The sequence below is a fragment of the Nuphar pumila genome, chromosome 3 (assembly GCF_984573655.1).
Source record: "Nuphar pumila chromosome 3, dmNupPumi1.hap1.1, whole genome shotgun sequence".
NCBI classification, from domain to species: domain Eukaryota; kingdom Viridiplantae; phylum Streptophyta; class Magnoliopsida; order Nymphaeales; family Nymphaeaceae; genus Nuphar; species Nuphar pumila.
The window spans coordinates 41,976,582-41,995,931 of record NC_143251.1 but is presented as its reverse complement, the minus strand read 5'-3'; the positions used below and the strand labels follow the sequence as shown (position 1 = coordinate 41,995,931).

Below are 19,350 nucleotides of genomic sequence, written 5' to 3'. Positions count from 1 at the left end.
AACAAGCTAAGAAAGGTCCCACTAACCATTTACATCACAACTGGGTTGGATCCTAAGCTCAATCACCTTTATCTGAATTCAAAACAACATGGAGAAACCATTCAGAAGCAAAAGAGTCGATCTAGACCACTCAGAGGTCTACTCGGGTGCTGTATGAGTCGACCCTCAGTCAGCCAAGGTCGACTATGTACTACAGGGGTCGACCCACCTGTTGCAAGAGTCGACTCTTTTATGCAGGGGTCGGCCCTTCATAAGAAATGGGTCAACTCTTTCCTGCAGAAGTCAACCCTTCTGATACAAGGGTCGACCATCGAGGCCAACAAAGGAGGTTTAACAAAAAGGGGTTGACTCCTGAACTACAAGAGTCAACTCTTAGGCATATCAGTACTAACTGACAAAGATGGGTCGACTCCTGAGCTGCATGAGTCGACTATCAGGCAAACAAAATTTAATTTTCTTCCTCTAGAAATCCGAAACACGAGAAACCTTGCATTCCCAACATCTAGAACTCTTCCCCAACATATCTAAGGGCAACAAACAATCCCAAAAATGCTTTAAGAATAACCTTTAACCTAAAACATAAATCACATCAAATCTGAAACACAAATATGATCAAATTTTCAAGAATAGACATATAATGCATTTTTCCCTTAAACAATCATCTTCAAAACATGCTCTAGCCAGATAACATATCTAAACCTCTTCTAATCTGTTCGAAATCTGAATTCCAAAGAATGATTTTATTATAGATTAAGATATCATCGAATATGCAAATCATTATTCACTTAAATTGCATGAATCCCCATAAACAAGCATGAAAACATAAGATTAAGCATGCTATTCCTCCATGGTTCGATTCATTTCAACAAAAATCCCTAAAATATGCAAAACCATCCCTGTATGTGGCATATTGTCAAGAGAGTAAAGGGTCATACCTGAGAATTACCCACAAATCAAGCACATCCAAGGCATGTGATTCCACCAAACTCCATACCTACCCAAAATCTCAACCTCTACCGAAAAACTCCATCACCACTAATGTAGCTTCTCTAATTCAAATCCACCATTGAGAAAGAGGAAAAAGACTCATGGGAGTTTAGTTGATGGTGACTTCTGCTCACCGAAAGAAACTAAGTGAGGTTGGCCACTAACCCACTCTGAGAGATAGAGGAAAGGGAATTTGGATATGAGAGGGAGAGGAGGGCACACTCAGCTGGGTGTGGCCACTGTGCACAAGATAGAGATGGGAGAGAGAAGGGTTAAAGGAGAGAGAGGATGAGATGTGTATCGAGGAGGGGGGGACCCCTATATATTGGGTAGGAAGGGAGGGCTTGTGTTGCCAAGTGGGCAATACATGGTACCAAGTGTTAAAATTATTTTAACACTTGGCAACACCTTGCAAAACCATGGGTGTAAACCCATGTGCAGTTTTGGAAGGGGTTTAGATTCGATTTAGATCTAATTTTGACCCATGTGGCTCAATTCTAAGCAGGAAGGGTCAACTCTCCATAGAGAAGGTTGACCCTTGGGCCCTAACTTTCAAAAGTCTCAAAAAAGTGGTGGACTTCTGCTTATCAGAGTCTACTCCTAGGCCTTTTGTCAAGTGTTCTTCTAGTAGGAGTCAACTCTTCTTAAGAGGCATCGACTTCTAAAGCCCCAAAACTTGTCGTACTTATTCTAGATGCATTACAACTCCATTTTTGACAAAATGAAAGTTATTTTTTATTGATTTTTTGATACGAACACAATCGTAAACTTGAAAATCGCAAAATATGCTTTCATGCATATCTCTTTGCTTGAAATTATGATTCTACCCTTGGGCTAAATTGGATATGATCCAAATACAAAACAGAACCAATATTTTATAATATTAAATACTAAATTCAAAGCAAAGGTTCACATATTATCAATTAATAAATCTCAGAGTTTATATAAGTCAAAAACATAAAAAATCAGAGATAGATCAAATTAACCTAATTTACATCAAAATTATAATTGAGTCCTCGTGTACTATAACATCCATCCATTAATCTCTATGAACTTGAAATTTTGTAATAAAAACAAGTGAGACAACTTAATATCATCATAAATACCTGGTCTTTAGTATGTATTGATTTACATATACAAAATTATGTCACATAATACATATTGATATTATTTATCTGAATTATGTGTCATTCTACAATCACAATTGAACTAAACATTTATTAATTCATATTCATATTTCAATATATTCATGTAACTCCAACATGTATTCATGCGAATTTGTAGATCCCCAATCATTCTAAATAATCAAATTTAATCTAATTTGAATCATTATGATTTGTTTACCTCTCACAAATCATAACGACCGCTTGCATCTCACATTCATTATGATTAGAATACCAGAAGTAAAGAAAAGAGAGTAGCTGGTGAAAGAGAAACATGAAAAGGAAGGATAGGGAGAAAGGGAAGAAAAAAAAGGGGTGAACCAAGAAGGAAATAAGAGAAATAATTATAAATAATTACTATCTTGGGTTTTCACCCCTCACAACCCTTTATAGGGATAGATTTCCTGATCTTGTCTGGAAATATTTCTTAATACATACTATTATTATAATAAATGCAGAATGGTCAAAACTCATAATGAGTAGTACTTTTGGGTCAATACACATAACATTATTTTTTTCATGCTTTAATATGCATTTTCAAAATCAATTTGCTTATAATTTAAATAGCATGGATTCACATTTAAAGCTTAATTTTATTTCATCAAACATTTATGTATCACAATAAGCATTTCAAAATCATTTAAACATATATTATAATGTTAATATAGAGGTTGCAAAATCAAATTGATTCTTGCCTACGTATCCAAATGGAAATCAAACCTCTCGTAGTTTCGTTCAAAACAAATTATTTGAAAATTTGGCAGCATCTGCCTATTTCAGATTATACAAACTAAAAATCAAATAAGATATACGGGAGCATACATTCACTTTATCACACATTCACGTTTGTGTTTAAAATTAGTTAAACACTAATAACTATCACAAATGGTACAACATTTGCATCAACACATTTTAATGCATCATATCATTCTTTTACAATTATTAAATCATTAATAGATCTCTAGACAATTTTATAGTCCTTGGTTAAAACTCATGGCTCAACCACAATCTTTTATACAAATATTAACATATGTATTACATACAAGTATCATAAAATAATTTAATTAAATTAGGGTTCTAGACCTATAATCCCTATAAATAAGAATGCCAAACCTCGGAGCCTATGATTTTATTTCACATCCTTCATAGTATATCAAATTAAATTATAAAATTATTCAAATAAATTCATATAAGTCATTATGGAGATTCTTTTTCTCAATTTAAGATTTTTGAAATATCAAGCAGCACCTACCTTATTTCAGAAGGCCATAACAACGAGGTATATGAAATTTTGGGCATTTCTTACCCTATTTCAGATCATAGTATCAAAAAATTATTTAAAATTTTGGACAGTACCTGTTATATATTAGCTCAATAAATTCAATGATTATTCTAATTTTTTTGACAGTACCGCCCTTATGCATGAGTGTGAATTGACTAAAATTTTGGCATAATCACCACATTTTAGTCTGTGAGAGGGAACTAGGAGATCATATAAATCGATACAAGAGACCATATGAGTTTTACGGGTACATACCTCATTTATTTGATAGTGAAAATTTGGGCAGCACTTCTGCAACACGATTTCAAGTCTATTTTCAAGTGCAGTGATTTTGGCAATGCTATCATTGTAGGGTTTCAAAACTTCTGAATCTGACCAAAAATTTTGGCAGCCCTTCCTTTGTAGGGTCTCAAAACTTCCTCTAAATTGGCCAGAACCTCTACTGGCCAAGTTCCAAAAGCCGAACTTGCTTGGGCATGACTCACCCAAACAAATAGAGATCATCAATAGGTAGAGGTAGGGGTTGCAAAGGATTCTAACAGGATAAACTAGAAAAATAGCAGGGCTTAAGATCTAAATTCTCGGGAAAAGTTCGGATTTTAGAGAGAGAGAGAAAGTAGAGAGGGGAGGGTTTTCAAAAGTGAGAAAAAAAGAGGAGGGGGGGTGTATTTACCGGCTAAAGAAGAACTCTCTCCCCCTGGGTGTCCTCATTCTGGAAGGGGGGAGAGGGTGACTCACCCTCTCCTTGTCAAAACCATGCCCCATACTCCCTATTTCTGAGACTTCGGTTTTGTAAAACATTAATTTTGATGGTTTTTATGAAAAAGGTGGATATTTTAGATTTTTTATTATTTATATTTATTTATTTTGCTAATTTCATCATTATCATTTATTTTTATCATAATACCCTTATACAATTTAGTTATTTTTCAAAATATGTCTTTGGGTCATAAAATTATCATTATGCCCTTGGACAATTTAACTATTTTCTAAAAAATACCCTTGGATTATAAAAGTATCAATTTACCCTTGAATAATTTAACTATTTTCTAGTATATACCTTTAAATATGAATTTAAATAAATATTCATATCCACTGAAAAATATCTATTTGGATAATATCCTGATCCATTAAAAGATCATATATGGGTTCATATCAGTATTCAGATCTAGTAGAAGATCCATATTCAAATTTTATTTGGATAGAGCTTCTCGACTTTAGATTACATCCAAATCTAGTTCAAAATTCATAGGATAATATCTTTGATTTATTATAAAAAAAACTCTGAATATTACATTCTTACCCTCTTAAAAAAAAAGTCCATCCTCAAAATTTGATCATACCAAATTATCAAACAAAAAAAAACTACCAAAATATAGTTCATCATGTTTCTACTGCACGCTCTAATCAAATAATTTAACCTCAAAGATCAATATTTACGAGAAAAGGAACCAGTCCTTTTGAATAAATAACGTTCTCATTTTCCCAAGCCATGTCTTTGCTCATATATTTTCCTCTCTGATTACTTGAAATTTCTTTTCAACAAATTTAGGAGTCCATGCAACACCTCTCTTCAGCCTATACTATGCATTTGCAATCTTCAGCTCACTAAATTCATTCAAAACATGTAGCATCCCTATGATTATGCAGGTATTATTCCAAAATAAATACAAATTTTTTAAACAAAAATTTTAAGTCTCTGAATTTTGGGGCGTTACACTGTCTAAGAACAATTTTCAAGGGCTTTCAAAGTGAAAGACCCATAATGTATCAAAATATTATGACTATTAAATTTACTTAATTTACTTAAATAAAAAAAACCAAACCATGATCCCTAACAAACAAACCATCTTTGGTTACATGATCACCTCTTGTTGTACCCAATTATCCAAAAACATGTCATTGACTTCAGAACAACAACTCAGTTGCCCTATATGTCTCTTTGACACATAAACGGTTGTGTTTCAATGCCTACCTAACATCACAATTAACTTGTAGCAATCAAGTGATGATGATGTTGTAGTCAAATGAGATCATGGGATAGTTAGATCACAATCATAACTAAGGGGTCTCAAGTAGGGGTGTCAATGGGTCAGGTTTGGTTCGGACCCAGGTGAAATCAGATTTGGGCTCGATTTTGGGTATGGTATCGGGTTTGGACCTAAGTCTAATCGGGTCTATTATAAGAAAAAACATACCCAAACCCGATAAGATCTATGTGAACCAGACCCAGATCATACCTGGTAAAACCATATTTTTTATTATATTTACATTGAAAATTGTGGGTCTTAACGCTACAAGAAAAACGTGGATTAGCGATGGATGCTATCCGTCGCTAAACAGTTTAGCGACAAATTGGCGATGGATTAACGATGGATAGTGTCCATTGCATAATCTTGGTCGCTAATTAGCGATAGAACTTATTTGTCACTACTTCTGTCGCTAATTTGTGACAGATTAGCGATGAACATGATCTGTCGTGAGTACGTCGCTATTTTAAATTAGCGACGGATAATATCCGTCGTCGTGAGTCTTTCGCTATTTTAAATTAGCGACAGATAATATCTGTCGTCGTGAGTCTTTCGCTATTTTAAATTAGCGACATATAATATCTGTCGCTAATCCGTCACTAAATTTTTAAAAAAAAATAAAAAAAAAAATTGCTCTATGCCGGGCGGTATTTCGGCAGCAATAGGCTGGACTTGTACCGCACCACACATGCGTTGCACCCGAGCGGCTCGGCCCACCACTGCGGGGTCTTTTGCATAGAACCAGCATGCTCTCCGGCGTTCTCTCTGTCACGCTCTCCAGTGCAATCTCTGATGCGCTCTCTAGCGCCCTTCCGACCTGGTTCCCTGCTTTTCCATCCCGGGCCGCCATTGCGGGGTCTTCTGCACAACGTAGGAGAGTGCACCTCTGAACTAGTGCACTCTCATGCGCTCTCTGGCGCCCTCTCAACCTCCGGCTCGGCCCGCCACTGCGGGGTCTTTTACACAACGCAGTGGTTGCACTTCTGAACCGGCAAGCTCTCTGGCGCCCTCCCGACCTGGTTCCCTCTCTTGTCCGTCGACCTGAAACCATAACCCCCAACAGAATCGTTAGGCCAGGAACGAAAGGCCACGCTCAGAAAAGAAAATGACTTACCGGACCGAAGAGGTCGGGCCGACCTGGTCCTCCAGCGTCGGCGGGCGACTCTGACTCATCTTCTTCCTCGCGTTCCACCGCCACGAAGTCGTTATCGTTCGAGAAGTCATCGGTTTAAATTTCGAACAGGGAGAGAAGAAAAATTTTGCACTTTAGATGGGACAATTTAAATAAAAAATTAGCGACGGAATTAGCGAGAAAATTTTCCGACGCTAATCTGTCCCTAATTAGTGACGGAATTAGCGAGGGAAAAAATATCTCGCTAATTTTGTCGTTAATTAGTGACAGATTAGCTACAAAATAATTCCCTCACTAATTCCGTCGCTAATTAGCATTTTTCTTGTAGTGTTTGGCAACATAAAAATTTCGTTGCTAATTCGTCGCTAATTAGCAACGAAATTACGAGGGATATATTTTCGTCGCTAATTTTGCAAATATTTCGACTGTTAGCGACATATAGTTTTTTTTCGCTAATCCGTCGCACATTTGCGACGAAAAAAATCCATCGCAAATGTCTGTCGCTAATCCACATTTTTCTTGTAGTGTAATCAGAACTTGGGTTGGGTTCAGGTCTGGTATAAAACTTCACAAACTATACTTGGGTCCATGTATTAATCGAATCTTTGGGTCCAGACCCGGGTCTTAATCGACTCTTATTATTTATCACTATACCTGGACCTATAGGGTTTTGTTTAAACCTGACCTATTGACACCCCTAGTCTCAAGTTTGAATTCCAAGAGTTCCCTAGTTTCTCTAAAAAAAATGATCATGTCATGTTTTTTATCATCTATAGAAAGCAAGATTTTGAAAATATTTTATTTGACATTATATTGATATGAAGAAAAAAATTTAGTTACAACATTAAAAACAAAAAAAAAGTTCTATATGCCATATTAATAAAACTTTAAAGGTTGCCTTAAAAAAAATAAAAGGTATAAAAAAATGAACCTAAAACACAACCATGTCAATTAAGAAAAAGTTATAAAAGATCTAATTTTTGACACTTACTACCTTTCCTTCTGCTTTTATAATACTTAGGATAAAACTCATAACTTCCATGTAGTCTCTCTGGATACTAAGTTTACATTTGACACATATACAACCACTTGAACCGCAACATCCACATCAATTACCCATTACATGCATGCCATAAACCATTACACGACTCCACTTACCTACTATGTACGTGGTAACTACTATGTGCGTGGTAACCTGTATATCCACCACACATGTATTACTTTTCTAACTAGCTAACCGGGTTTTTGAAGGTGGTAGCTACTAACCACTTATCTAGTTAATCAGGTTTTTTTAAGGGTTTTTCTCATGTATTACTTAAAATTGACGCACGGCCGATTTACATTGAAATGTCACATGAATCATGCTTTTTCTATGAAAACATGTTTCTTAAGCCTTGAATATTAAAAAAAATCTTAAACCATCAGTTTTTTGAACCTTATCAGAATTGGATGATCCAATAGTCCATTTTCTATAAAATCAACCATGTGGAACTCACTTGTAGGTGCAGATTTAAAGATAACATGAAAACCCCTTGGAAAGCCCATGGTTGTTAGATAAAAAAGTGGTTACCAATTACTATTTTCTTTCTCTTTATATATATATATATATATATATATATAAGAGTGTAACACTGAACACCTTTCTCGTTCGAACATAATTAGACGTGTGCACACAAAAGCGCAAAAATGACCCCTGCTGACTGCCACTAAAACCTTCTTTTTGCAACAGATCCACACATGATGGACGACTGATATATATATATATGGAAAAAATATTAGCCTTGCACACGGATTTGTGAAAAAAATATGTTTTAGCTTTTTTGCACATCTAACTAACCATACATGATCTACATATTGGTTTAGTCAAAACTAACTCTTGAATCATATATGGCCCGGCTTGGGCAAATCGGACCAGCCCGGCTCGGTCTAATGTCCACCCTTACCGTCAGGATATATTTGGAACTACCTGCCGCCATGAGTTTCAACTAGGGGTTAAGAACCCCACAAGTGTAGCCAATACTTTTCTTATATATGTATACAGAGAGTAGAGCGTAGGTGCTTGCTATATGTGATTGATAGGGTTTTCAAGTTTTTTCTTTTTATTTTTAAATTCTGACCGTGCATATGTGATCTATGTACTTGATTTTATAGTTTGATTCCGACACATGGGTGGGTTTTTATAAGGTTTGAAAAATTAATGGTTCAAAATCTTTGTAATTTTTTTTAGGCTCCAAATATCTTTTTCATCGAAAACACATTTATGGGGTTGGAACTGCAAAAAAAACACAGGAAGAACAGAAAAAACAATCAAGCATGTATTCACAGGCACCTAATGTCCAAGCACCTCTCTCTCTCTCTCTCTCTCTCTCTATATATATATATATATATATATATATATATATATAATGAAAACTTTCCCAATGAAAAACCCTCCCAAACCTCCCCCAATAAACTTTTTATTGGATTTTTGGTGTTTTTTTCAAAATTTCGACCGTACAAATGTGATCTATATGCTCGTTTCTATAGGAATCAGTTTTTGGAGCATTTGATTCCAATGCATGAATATGTTTTTAGAAGTTTCAAAATCAATGGCGTATAATTTTTATAAATTTTTGAGGCTCCAAATACCAATTTTCTATACAAATTCACAATTCAAGTTTCTATTTATGGTAAACCAATCATTTTGAACACATTTATATGGTCAGAATAAATAAAAAAACAAAAAGAAAAATCCATTGGGGAGAGAGAGAGAGAGAGATGGGTAGGTGCTGCTAAATGGGTTTTTCTGTCCTTTGGGTGTTTTATTTGCAGTTTCGACTCCATAAATATGTTGGGCATTGTCAATTTATGAGGTATCCACATCTGGATCATGTGTTTTCGATTAAAAAAATGATACTTAGAGCCTAAAAAAATTACAAAGATTTTGGACTGTTGATTTTTTGAACCTTATAAAAACCCACCTATGTGTCAATCAAACACTTCAAGAGCTGATCCCTATAAAATAAAGTATATAGATCAAATTGTTGGTCAAAATTTAAAAATAAAATAACCCTAAAAAAATCATTTTGCACCTACCCATTACTCATATATATATATATATATATATATATATATATATATATATATATATATATATATATTCTATTTGACATAGCATAAAAAAGGCTCATTTTCCTCACTAATTTTCAAGATGTTTTTAGTTTTAATTTTTTTTCCTGGCAACTTTGCTTTAAATCAATGCTTTTTTGTTAATAATGAGAAATCCTTTATGATCAAGCCTCATTTGGCTCATACTGCAGAGGCAAAACCTTGGGGTGTCAATGGGTCAGGTTTGGTTCAGACCCAAGTCTGACCAAAACCAGATCTGATTTGAGATGCTAGTATTAGGCATAGTGAAAAATATCGTGAGTGAGATGTAGGAAAAATCTCGCATTCTTTTCGGGAGTAATAGTATGAAAGTTAAAACAACATTTTTCGCTATATTTTACAATTTTTTTGCGGTTTTATTGTTTGTAACAAATTAACAATATCTCACAAAAATATGCTCTGGTTCACTGAGAAAGAAAGCCTTTTGTTTACATGAACTAGACCCGATAAAATAAATTTTTTATCTTTTTTACATTGAAAAAATTACAGCTCAGGTCTACTATGAAATTTCATAAATCATAACTTCATATATTAATCCGACCCTTTGAGTCTCATCGGGATTCTGACCACTTTTTTCATTACTAAACCCTAACCCTATAGGGTTTGGTACGTGTCCGGGTCCAGGTCATAGATTCTTATCTGTTGTGGGGTACATTGATGTGGCGTGGGGCCCATGGCAACGTTTGAGGTATTTTTTTTATAAGCAAGCTGGGGTTAGGAGACCCCTACCAGATATCTCTTAAGCCCCATGTGTCATAGGGATTTGAACCTGGGCCTTCAGCATGGGCACAGGACCCTATTTACCCCATGGGATACCACCTCTATAGTAGGTTTGAGGTATTTCAAATTGGGGTGGCAATAGGGTCGGGTTGGCGGGTCAGCATACCTCAACCCGAACTCGACTCATTTATTAAACGAGTCGACTGTGGCAAACACGAACCTGACCCGTTTATTAAACGGGCAACCAGACACGACCCGCCAACCCGCTTAATAAACTGGTTGGGTCGGGTAAACGGGTTGGCGGGCGGGTTGACCTGCCCGCCTAACCCGTTTATTAAACGGGTCAGCCAGGTTGGCGGATTGGCATACCCCTAACACGAACCCAACCCGTTTAATAAACGGGTTAGGCGGGTCGACCTGTTTATTAAACGGGTTTGTTTTTGCCCAACCCGAACCCGCCTAAGAGGCGGGTTGGCGGGTAGTGTCAGGTTTTGCCACCCCCTAATTTCCAACACTATAATTTGTATCACGGATTTGAAATCTACCTCTATGAGTCGGTTTGGCATGTTTTTTTAGTGGGTAGGATTTCATTCTTTGTTTTTTGTTTTTTGTTTTTTATTTTTAAAAGTTTTAATTTTTATAATTATAAAAAATGCAAGATTTATAAAAAATTTCTCACGAGATTTTGGCTGTCCGATATTTTTCTAGAAAACAACAAATATTAAATTGTCCCCACCAGAACTAACGAAAAAGGGGTAGGACCATCCCACAACGAGAGCAGACGTGTTTGTTTTGAATTAGTGAAAGATGGAGAGAGAGAGAGAGAGAGAGAGAGAGAGAGAGCCGTTGCACGAAGAAAGAATATCAAAAAAGTTAAGAATGGTGGCCTTCCGGATAAGCACTGGGACGGTTTCAGCAAATCTTTACTTCTCAAGATTCCCTTCCAATCATGTCTCCTTCCCTCTTCCAAATACGTAGAGCCCTTAATCCCTTCAATCACTCCGTTCTGCTGTTTCCATTTAGGGACCAACCTTCACAATTATAGACCACCACGCAAGTTTTATTGTTGTTACAACTCACCGCCACTCCACCACCACCCTCCCTTTATTTTATTATATTGGGGCCTTCTCTCTTTCTCTCTCTAAGGAGTGCTCCTTTGAATAGTGGTCATACTAGATTTCTTACTCTGTTATTTTCTCCGATTCAATGGCTTCCAAGGATGGCGGTTTTATTCTTGTGACGGGCGGTGCTGGTTTCATCGGCACCCACACGGTTCTGCAACTGCTCAAGGAAGGATTCAGGGTCGTCATCATCGACAATCTCGACAATTCGGTCGCGGAGGCTGTCGAGAGGGTGAGGGATCTCGCCGGCCCCGAGCTCGCCCAGAACCTCGATTTTCACCTGGTATGCCATGAATTTGATTCCTTTGTATTGTTTCGTTTTGGGGGGTTTCTCTTTCTTTTCGCTTTTTGGGGAATGAATTCGTGGTTTGGGTGGCGTAGCTAGGGGGGGGCAGGACTGGGCTGTAGCCCAGTCCTACCTCCCGAAACAGTTAATTTTTTTTTTTTTTTTTTAAAAGCCCAGTCCTAGCCCAGCCCTGATTCCATATGAAATAGATTTTTATCCATTTTTGTAGCCCATCCCAGCCCTGACTGCAGCAAATAGTTTGATTTGTCCATATGAAATAGATTTTTATTAATAATTGTAGCCATTTTTTATTTTATCTAAAAAAAAATTTTTCGGGGGCGCTGCCCCCGAACCCCCGAACCCCCGAACCCCCGACTATCGCACAAATAATTTTTTTTCTGCTACAGCCCTGTTTGCCCCCCCCCCCCCCCCTCACATGAATCCTAGCTACGCCCCTGCTTGCACTAGCATTTTGTTGGGAGGGGTGTTTGTTTTGAATTGTGTTTGGATGCACTCAATTGTACAGAGATCTGGTAAGTTGGGTACCATGTTGTGTTTCATGATGGAATGCCAATATTATCCCATTTTTTTGGACAAGTGGGTGCATCCAACCAAACACCACCTTAAGGTGCACTTTGGGTGGACCTATTTGTCTTAATAAATGAGATGAATTCGAGTAATTTCTGGTTAGGAGCACGGGATCAAAATTTTTATTCCATTGATATAGATAAGTTTATTGTGCAAAAGCTTATGCTGTGCAAATTTGCTGTTGATGATGTGCATGCGTGTATTTCTTTAATCGCAGGGAGATCTGAGAAATAAGGAGGATTTGGAGAAAGTTTTCAATGGAAGAAGGTTAGTGCTTCAGCTATGACTTGATTAAATATAGTGGTTGCATTTCTACTTGGTTCACTGTATTGAATTTTTTGGAGCTTGCGTATGCTGTAACTCCTGTAGTACTTCAAGTTCGTACTGGTAGACTGCTGAGCTGAAAGGTTTAGCTTGAATCACTTTCTTGCTCATGAGTATTTTTCTTTAGTTCATCTGCAATTCGTTTACATTGAAAGCGGTTAAGAAAAGGACGACTTTTGTTGAACCATATTGTCATTTGTTTTTAGTTAACTTAGTGCCCAGCCTGGTTTTTCATGATTGTTAACAAATATAATTTGTAAAGACATGCGTATGCAACGGATTCCAAGGACGTGGCAGAACAATGAATCTGATGAATGATTGTCATGAAATATGTAACAACTATTTTCGTTTAGTGTATGCAGGGTGATGTTAGGCCTTTACGTACAATTAATTTGGACTTTGCATGAGTTTATTGAAAGTTCAAATTCAAATTTTCTTTTCAAAGAAAATTATGAGTTTTAAACTCAATAGTGTGAGTCCAGATTTTTATTATATCTGATCAGCGTGATCTGTTTCAGTCCTTTCTTTCTCAAAGATTACTATTTTTATGATATATTATTCAAACTCTAGTTTATTCATCTTTAAAACCTGCTCTTTAATTTCACCTAGTAATGCACTAGTGCTGTAGGAAAGTTATTTTGATTCCACCAAAATAATGCACTAGAACCGTGGATATCTGTGGTTTTGTTTAGTTACAAGAGAATCCCCAAATGCAAAAAAAGTGCATGAATATTGGAATAGCACTGGGAATCTAATGTACTTAAAATTGTTGCTCTATTTTTTGTAGCATTGATCAGCTTGTTTTCTGCAGTGACTTTGAATGGTGGGTTGGACAAATGTTTCTCTTGTTTAGCTTCGATCTCATTGAGATTATCATGGTTGACTATGGATGCATCTGACATAATAGCATTACCTAACTCAGAAAGTAGAGATTGAAAATAATAAATGAAAAGCACTTAACAGACACAAAAGAATGTCTGAAAAAAATTTAATTTAATTGTTGTACTTTTGTACTTCTAAAGTTTCTATTTTGATTTTGACTTGCAGGTTTGATGCAGTGATCCATTTTGCTGGCTTGAAGGCTGTTGGGGAGAGTGTTGCAAAGCCTTCCCTTTACTACAACAACAATATAGTTGGCACCTTGAATTTGTTTGAGTACATGGAAAAGCATGGCTGTAAAAAGGTTACATTTTGGTATCTTATTTGTTTTCACTGGTCATACAGTAAAATTCTCTGTTCTTTGCTAGGTACACTCTAAGGATGTTACTGTCTTTTATGTAATCAATAAATCTGTGTCTTTCAATGTTCTTGAGTGACCAAATTGTCTCCAGATTTGTCTCAATAAATTTTTTCTTGATCTCCTACATCCTCGCTGTGATTGAAAACTTTATTCAGTGGGTTTAGGCCTTTCTAATTTGCTTTTCAGAAATCAAGCCATGTCCAATAAATGTTAGTGAATATGTATTGTAACATAAAATAATTTAAGAAAGAACAGTTCCCTTGATTCTGATGTATCTAGGAGGGCAGTTCATGTTGGATAGTTGCACTATTTGATTGTCAAGGTGAGCAGTTTGTCATCTTGGTTTTTAGGCTTCTGTATTTCTTGATGATTTTTCTCTTGGATATAAGATTTTCACTTGTAGATTCTTCTTTATTTCTCGAAAAATATATTCGTTATTTTTTGTGATAATGGTTTGTGTGATCATTGTAACTTGTACAATATCTTTTGATGCTCTGCTAAACTGTTTCTGTACACACAACCACACACATGGTGTGTAGACAGTCGCCTTTTCTTCCCAGGTTGTGATTCTCGCGGTTTTCTGATCTTCTCAATTCTTTATATTGAACAATGACATGTTACAGTTGCTTTTCCTGAGAAGATAAATATTGATGCCATACTTGCACCAGCATAGATTTTATTAGAAACAATTTTGGCATTTACATTGATTTGACTGATGGCTTCTCATTGGGAAAGTGCCCATGAAAATTATTTCCTATATGGCCACTCTGAGCATGATGGGAAAAAATGTAGTGCTTTATGAATATATGGGGTTTGTAGGTATTCACAATTTTATGTACTTTTGTATTTAACATGTTATCAATTCTTTATATTTTTTTGTTATAGAGTTTGCTCCTTTTGATCCAACAGTCATCCATTCATGCATGATGCATGTCATTTTGATAGCAACCCGGCCCAAGACATTCATGTTGTATTATTTAGTGTTTTTTTCATTTGGATCTGGTTGTATCCTTATTAGAAACTGAATCTGCTGATCCATGCGAGTGTATGGGGAATATGGGTTAGGATAATGGATATTTCAATCTTTTGCAAGTAAGAGGGTCAAGGCATGCAATTGAGATAATAGGTAGGTGCATAATAGTCTCAAAACCAAGCCTAACGTCCTTCCAGGGGCATACTGGTCCATCTTTGAGTTCAATGCCCATTTAGGGGCAAAATCATCATTGTACAAAAGGATGAAATTCTCCTCCAAGCTGGACTGCCAGGTGGGTCCGCAATTCAAATTCGAATTGGCCCCCCACACCTATAAAAAGCTTGTAAAATCGCCATTTGGATACAATGAAATGAAATTCATTTTTGAAAGGTTATCTTATCTTTCTTGGCCTACTCTTGCTTAGTAGGATTAGGTTTCCTTCCTTGGAATGAGAAGGCTCTTGAATATTCAAGAGAATCCTCTCTTAAACGACCTTCCATTTGCCTTATCCCTTCCACCAAATACGTCTCCCATACCTTCCCAAATCCCATGCACTTCACCTTTCCTAGGTGACACCTATCTTCCCTCACTTACCTTTTCCTTTCCCCTCCCTCCTAAAGCCCAAACACATCTAGCCCTTTCCCATTCTTTCCTTCTTTCCCCTAACTTCCTGTTCTCTACACCTTCCCTAGCACCTCACGCATCCCATCTTCCCACAGGCTAGCACTCCCTCTCCATTCCCTTTCCCATCACAAACTCCTATTGCACTCCTCCAACAGCTCATATCACGAGCCATCATCCTGGCCAATATCCTTCAACCGAGCATATCGTGATTCGAGTGTAGCAGCCTTCATTGGGAACGTCTGTATCTAATTTGAAACTATTTATGAGCAGTCTGAACATTTATATTAACAAACTTGGAAGCTCACAATCAAGGCTTAGAATTTGAAGAGCCTATTGACTGAAGATAGTGTCTGGGCATTGACCACTGAATTTCCGAGTCATCCATGCTTTTCAAGCTCCCAGTCCCTTGCTTGTCAGGAAACACTGCTTTCCTTTCCTTTTTATTTTTTCCCTAAATTGGACAACATTGTATGTAGTGGAAAATCATTGGTGATGAAGTCAGATAAGGTTAAAAAGAGGTTCTAATATGTCAGATACCCATTGTCAGTATCTTCCTCAAAGTCACTGGAGAGGATTGTGGTGGTGGTTTCTATGTTATGCATTGATTGAAGTTTTTTTATCTGATTTTTCAATGACATACAAATTAGTTTACTCTGGTGAAGATTCATGAATGTTACCCTGTTTTCTTGAACTGTCTATCTCAATATCGATCTTTTTATTTTTGGTTTTGTTTAGATGGTCTTCTCCTCTTCTGCTACAGTTTATGGCCAACCTGAAAAGATTCCATGTGTTGAAGACTTCCAGTTAACAGCACTGAATCCATATGGACGTACTAAGGTATACATGTGTGTCTGTGTTGCCTGTGTGCATGTGTTAGTTGTTTTTATTTGTAGTGTTGGCAAGAAGCCTGGACGACCTTGATTATGCTTGTAGGACCCAATATGTACATTTCAGCTAATACTTCATTTCTGGTTTACAATTCTAGCTTTTCCTTGAAGAGATTTCTCGAGACGTTCAGAAGGCTAACCCAGAATGGAAAATAATATTGCTAAGATATTTCAACCCAGTTGGAGCACATGAAAGTGGTCGAATTGGTGAAGATCCCAAGGGCATCCCGAACAATCTTATGCCTTTTATCCAACAAGTAGCAGTTGGGAGATTGCCTGAGTTGAATGTATATGGTTTTGATTATCCTACAAAAGATGGAAGTGCGGTAAGTATTGAAGCCTTTACTCTTCTTATTCCAAAGTGGCCAGAATTCATGTAAATTTTTGTCCTATGAGGGTTTGTTAAGTGAAAGTGGGCAGTTTTTTTGTCTAGCGTTTAAATCTTTTGGAGATCTAACCCCAATTTGCCATTAACAAAAAAGAGTTTTCCTGTAGTTTTTTTTTTCAATTTCTTCAGACCAAAGGCAGCCACTAGTAGTCCTTTTTCTGATTTTATTTACTGATGATTCTATGAGTGACAGATTAGAGACTATATCCATGTGATGGACTTGGCAGATGGTCATATATCTGCTCTTCAGAAGCTACTCACCCCGGAATATAGAGGTCTCTCTCTCTCTCTCTCTCTCTCACACACACACACACACACAATCAAATATAAATTGAACATGAATGTTACATAGTGATGAAAAAGGTGAAGAAACTCATGCATTCTGTTGGATGGATTCATGCACTGTTTGCATGACTTGCTGCAAAAAATTTTGTTGCATGTGTTCATGCTTCTACCTATAGATGCATTTGTACAAGTATATTGAAGCATGTACCCTGACAGCAAAAGCATATACATACACCCGCAAACATTTTAGCGACGTTTGCCAAAATAACCAGTTGAAATTTATCATTTTAATGCTCAAATATTCAAATATTGATAGAAAATCTAGAGTTTATGATGCATCATTTTTTTAGATTAAGTTTTTGTGCAAGTTCCATATGCACATAAAAATTATAAAAAATTGTGCTTTGACTTTTGACTACATCTTCCAGGTTGTACAGCCTACAATTTGGGGACTGGGCAAGGCACCTCTGTGCTTGAAATGGTTGCTGCATTTGAGAAGGCTTCTGGCCAGGTCTTTTGAACTTTTGGCATGGACTTGTGAACTTTTTTGTGCATACAAATATAACTGAAAAAAATCTCTTTTCACATTCTAGAAAATCCCTGTGAAGTTGTGCCCTAGGCGACCTGGAGATGCCACAGCTGTGTATGCCTGTACAGAAAAGGCCTACAGAGAAATTGGCTGGAAGTAAGTTTTTACTTGATATTTTGGTACTGCAATTAAAGCAGACCATGCTTAAAAACTACTATCTAGTTTATTCTGTCTATTCTGATTTGGGTGTGGTCGTTCCTGCCTTGCATTGATCTCCAAATCCTTGTTTGAAACACCTGTTTTACTAAGTGCATCCTACTTGTCCCAATTTATGTTCATCGGACTCTGTTTGTGTTTTATTATGATACTCTGTTGCCTGATTTTATTCAGAGATCTTACTTGCATCTATTGATGTTATTTGCAGAGCCAAGTATGGCATAGCTGAAATGTGCAGAGACCAATGGAATTGGGCCAAGAACAACCCATTTGGGTATCAAGCGGGTCCTTAACTTTCATAAATTTAACATCTGTTTTGAAATATATAAATGGTTAGCCTTTGATATTCTTCCCAATCCATTGGTTATGATGGAATTGTAAAGTAAGTCAACTATCATTCTTTGTTATGCTAATGAGATAAAATCTCCTATAGGCCTTATTGCATACAATTGCATTTATTTTTTGTTAGGAACAGCAAGCAGTGTAAGAATGAGCAATCTGGCTCTATTTGTGGAGCATGGGTGAGTTTTTTTGTTTATTTTGGGCTGGATTTGTAGAATGGTGGCTGTCATTTTGAATATAAAGTTAATATTATATAAAATCTGTCACCATAGTGGTGGTTGAACTTGTCATCATATAAGTTTTATGGTTAGTACTACATTATATTTGTGGCTAACATCATAAGAAATCCACAGAGGATACAATATGAATAATATCTTGCTTTCTTAAAAAATCAGATGGATTATTATAAAGCTTTCACCACAAAATTGTCATCTTTTCTGTTAACCAATAATACCTTTGATTTCTTTCAACTGTCAGCTCTTATGTATTGGAAAATTTTTCCCAAGATATAACCGCGAATTTATGTAACTGGCAGTATGGAATGGTGGCAACATGACCTTGAAAAAGCCTTTTCTTTTATAATCACTTTGGAAATGATCTTCCCCTGATATTTTGAACGTGGGGCCCTTTTGCGAAGGTCGTGCAACGTTATATATTTTTTGAGAAGCGTGCAACGTTATATATATTTCAACCCATATTCAAAATGTGGGGAAGTGATAAATGGATGCAAAAGTTAATATGGGAAGATGTTTCAAAGTGAAGCATTCCAATAAAATAAATGGTGGTCCTTCTTCTTTTTCTTCTTTATGCCACAACTCACCTGGGGATGCAAAAAGTTTGGATTCAGATCATGTGGCCAATACCAGATCTGACTGATGAAATGATGGCTAAAAGGATTGGGATGGTGAAAAGCTCATATCACATATGATTTTTTACATAAAATCCCCCATAGTAACAAAGAATCAAAATCATATCTGCATCTGGTTATAATCAGATATTGTTTTGGCTTACCAAATCTGACTAGACGAAGTCAAATTCAGTCAGATATCAGATAAAATTGGATCAGTTCATATCCTTAAAGCCACC

At 36.5% G+C, this 19,350-nt stretch overlaps 1 protein-coding gene across 3 annotated transcripts; it reads left to right on the top strand.

The window, feature by feature from the left end:
- The first annotated feature begins 11,344 nt into the window (after nt 1-11,344).
- Nucleotides 11,345-18,523, top strand: LOC149842709 (bifunctional UDP-glucose 4-epimerase and UDP-xylose 4-epimerase 1-like). 3 transcript variants are annotated; one of them, XR_016430805.1, is made up of 10 exons: nt 11,356-11,865; nt 12,674-12,723; nt 13,828-13,963; nt 16,353-16,454; nt 16,603-16,830; nt 17,086-17,167; nt 17,606-17,688; nt 17,771-17,862; nt 18,131-18,304; nt 18,398-18,523. XR_016430805.1 is itself a non-coding variant. In XM_089999379.1 (9 exons), the coding sequence occupies exons 1-9, from the start codon at nt 11,668-11,670 to the stop codon at nt 18,213-18,215; spliced, it is 1,056 nt and encodes a 351-aa protein (XP_089855505.1). In that variant the 5' UTR covers nt 11,345-11,667; the 3' UTR covers nt 18,216-18,523. The 3 variants fall into 3 exon arrangements, 1 of the variants encoding a protein (XP_089855505.1); XR_016430804.1 differs by having other exon boundaries at nt 11,357-11,865; nt 18,392-18,523; XM_089999379.1 differs by having other exon boundaries at nt 11,345-11,865; nt 18,131-18,523.
- Nucleotides 18,524-19,350: the final 827 nt, after the last annotated feature.

Excerpts from the sequence above, each read along its gene's own strand:
- LOC149842709 (XM_089999379.1), top strand. The coding sequence starts at position 11,668 with ATGGCTTCCAAGGATGGCGGTTTTATTCTTGTGACGGGCGGTGCTGGT. Across the intron at positions 16,831-17,085 it reads CTACAAAAGATGGAAGTGCG|ATTAGAGACTATATCCATGT; the intron begins GTAAGTATTGAA and ends TATGAGTGACAG. Across the intron at positions 17,168-17,605 it reads ACTCACCCCGGAATATAGAG|GTTGTACAGCCTACAATTTG; the intron begins GTCTCTCTCTCT and ends TACATCTTCCAG.